The sequence below is a fragment of the Buteo buteo genome, chromosome 28 (assembly GCF_964188355.1).
Source record: "Buteo buteo chromosome 28, bButBut1.hap1.1, whole genome shotgun sequence".
NCBI classification, from domain to species: domain Eukaryota; kingdom Metazoa; phylum Chordata; class Aves; order Accipitriformes; family Accipitridae; genus Buteo; species Buteo buteo.
Window position 1 is genome coordinate 5,572,790 of NC_134198.1, and position 3,431 is coordinate 5,576,220.

The following is a 3,431-nucleotide window of genomic DNA, read 5'->3' on the forward strand; positions in this document are numbered from 1 at the left end:
AGACCTTTTCCTCAGTTGGATTACCCACTGAATTTTCACTTATTTTTCTATTAAATTCTCAGTAGATTCCTGGTCCCATTAAAAGTAATTTATTTCACATATGTTATTTTTCATTTTGCTGAGAAAAAACCTCTAAGTCTTGACCCCGTCTTGAAAGAAGAAGATTATTTTTAGGGCAGTTCAAATTTTTTTTTTTTTTTTTTTTTTTTTTTTGTAGAATCAGGTGACTCCAGAAAAGAGAAGGAAAAAAAAAAGCAAGCCATGGAAAAAAGCATTTCTTTGTCTCTGCTGCATTTAGGATGTGGTCGTGCCCCAGGAGCCTAGAGAATTGCAGTTACGATGCGCCTGAGCTCAGGGGCCCAACTTTCCGTCTACGTACAAACATTCCTCCCGCTTCAGCCGAAGCGTGCGCTTCTGGTTTGCGTAAAAAACATATTTGCGAGAACTCTCCCGAGTAAGATCTAAGTATGATTTTGGCCACAGCTATTTACAAGTGCGGGTTCTGACTGAAGTGAGTAATTGAATTACGTTGAGCCTCTGAAGTTTGCCTTTTATTTATATATTTCCCCCAATTGTGTGGCTCGATCTGCCATTGGCTGCGGTCCCTGCAGCCTACCCGAGGGCTCTGCAGTTACATAAGGCTCTGTCTGCTGGGAGCCTATATAAAGCCTTTTTGCATGCCAGCAAGAGACAGAATTTTATCAGGAGCCAGGTCCCACTGCTTTAGTTCACACAAACAGGAGGAGATTTGCTTGAAGATATACCGAAACCCGAACCCAGGCTGGTCTGTTTGCTAGCCAGTACTTCACAGCTGTCAACCTGAGTCGCAAGTAGCAGCTACTGTAAGTAAGTAGCTTCTGTGCACTATGAAGAATTTTTCATTTCCTATGCAGGATAACACACATCAGACTGAGAGTCCTTCTCCTCACAGATTCCTGAGTTTGACAAATCAGTCAGATCCTGTTGGAAGACCAGAAAGAGATGAGCAATTAGCTCAAGTAGAGATTGCCGTACTGGGGGTCATATTTCTGACAGCGTCCGTGGGCAATTTTATTCTCATACTGGTGCTGTGGCGAAGAAGAAAGAAGCTCTCTAGGATGTATGTGTTCATGCTTCACCTCAGCATCGCTGACTTAGTGGTAGCCTTTTTTCAAGTGCTTCCTCAACTCATATGGGATATTACAGATGTTTTCATAGGGCCAGATTTCTTGTGCAGAATTATCAAGTATCTACAGTTGCTGGGCATGTTTGCCTCTACTTACATGATAGTGGTCATGACAGTGGACAGATACCAAGCGGTTTGCTACCCTATGGTCACTTTCCAAAAGAAGAGAGCTCTCTGGAACATCCCCATTTGCACCAGCTGGTCTATATCACTGATTCTTAGCCTACCACAGGTATTTATCTTTTCTAAGACTGAAATATCTCCAGGCATCTTTGAATGTTGGGGTGAATTTGTTCAGCCATGGGGCCCAAGGGCATATGTGACTTGGATTTTTGTAGTTATATTCTTCATTCCCTCAGCCATCCTTATCATGTGCCAGGTTAAGATTTGCAAAATAATCAAAAGAAATATATATGTGAAAAACCAGAATGAATATGAAGTAACAAATCAGAAGCAAGTCCTGCCATCCCGAGCAAGCAGTGTGAACTGTATTTCAAAGGCTATGATCAAGACTGTAAAAATGACAGTGGTGACAGTTGTCGCGTATGTTCTCTGTTGGTCACCTTTCTTCATTGCACAGCTGTGGTCTGTGTGGTTCCCCAGTGTCGTGACCGAAGGTAAGATACTCTCCATCCTCATTCGTAACTAACTTCATAGCAGGCTAGCACATTGCTATATTGCTTTATGTTTGCACTTTGCTTTTGTGTAAAAGTTACATGTGATCATTGGAGTATGATTAAAAAGAAATTCCTGGATCGATTATCTGCTCTATTTAGTTAAGTACAGAGAACTTGATGTGTTATGTGATCAAAACATCGTACAAGTCTGTATTTTGTGTGTGTGTTTTGAGTGATTAACCATTTAAAGATTAACGAACAGCACAGTGAAAAGTATCATTTGCTGCAGCAATGGTTCAGACTTTTAGAGATTTTAGATATTACAGCAGCAGTATTTGGGGGTCTTGAGCTGAAAAGGAGTAATTAGCTCCTTATTTACTGGATAGAACAGTGGTGTTATAAGACATCTGATTTTTTTAAAAATATTGAAATCATATTGATGAAATCTCTGTAGTTCAATATGAAACAATTAAAAGTTGTAAAACAGCTGTTTATAAAGCAAAAAAGCAAGCCTGAGAGAGAGGTATCAAAGAACACCATGCTGTAAGCAAGATTAATCTTGTCAAACTTATAGTATTGCCTCTTTGTGAAAGGCAGACTCTGTACGTGACTTTATTTAAATTCACCTATTCTAAACTCGGAGATATAAACCAAAGGAAAAAGAAAGATAATAGCTCTGTCTGATGGAGAAAAAAAATCTTCTGATCTTTGTTTTAAGACTTCTTCCTGTCAGTGTGAATTTCAGTCTTAATCTACATATATTTACATCAATATCTATATCTGTATTTATCTGTATCTGTATGGCAGATTAGTAATTGCTTTTAAATTTAATGCAGTTACATCAAAAAAGAGCTATATGGAACTATTTAGCTCTGAAATGCATACAATACAGTGTGCTTCATACTTTCAACAATTACAAATTGCATTGAATAAATGGGAATTTCCTACTATTAGATTAACTTTAATGTGTGAACAGGCACACCAGAAAGCAGGAGACTGTGAAGATGTTACTTATTGGTACAAGTGCTTTATTGACTCTGTTATTCCTTTAACTATTTCATTCTAGGTTCAGCATTCACCATTATCATGCTCCTTGGCAATCTAAATAGTTGCACCAACCCATGGATTTACATGTATTTTTGTGGCCACATTCCGTATTGCACAAATAAGCAGCAGGAGAACACCTCGGCTCAAGAGGAATCGATGATCACGGGGAGTATTCATCTCGTAGACAGAGACCCTGAGGAAAACAGTATTTCTGCATAAATGTTGAATGCTTTTTGTTGTTTTGTTACATTTGCTATGTTCACAAGACATACCGATATTTTACCACCATCCCTGGTTTTGTGGATAAGGAAGCTGTAAAATTGTCTTTTGTTATGTAAATATATTTCTCTGCAGTTCTGTAGCATATACAGGAAGTTTCTGTGTTGTGCAAGCCTGACTCAGTACTTCCATCATCACTGTGTTATCAAAATGAATTCTTGTAAAGACTGACAAAGATATATGAAAGTATCTTAGATATTTTCTGTCCTAAACTACTTTTGCTTCCGTTATTCTGGATTTCTAAGTAGTAAAATTTTGCAACTAACTGGCCCAACAAATTGAAACATAATTGCAAAGGAATCTGACATAATTAGACTTGAATA

At 38.2% G+C, this 3,431-nt stretch overlaps 1 protein-coding gene across 1 annotated transcript; it reads left to right on the forward strand.

The window, feature by feature from the left end:
* Window positions 1-866: 866 nt before the first annotated feature.
* Window positions 867-3,048, forward strand: LOC142045522 (arg8-vasotocin receptor-like). Its single transcript, XM_075059119.1, has 2 exons — window positions 867-1,782; window positions 2,849-3,048. The coding sequence occupies exons 1-2, from the start codon at window positions 867-869 to the stop codon at window positions 3,046-3,048; spliced, it is 1,116 nt and encodes a 371-aa protein (XP_074915220.1).
* The last annotated feature ends 383 nt before the right edge of the window (window positions 3,049-3,431 follow it).

Coding starts and splice junctions, on each gene's coding strand:
- LOC142045522 (XM_075059119.1), top strand. CDS start 867: ATGAAGAATTTTTCATTTCCTATGCAGGATAACACACATCAGACTGAG. Junction 1,783..2,848: donor CCCCAGTGTCGTGACCGAAG/GTAAGATACTCT, acceptor ATTTCATTCTAG/GTTCAGCATTCACCATTATC.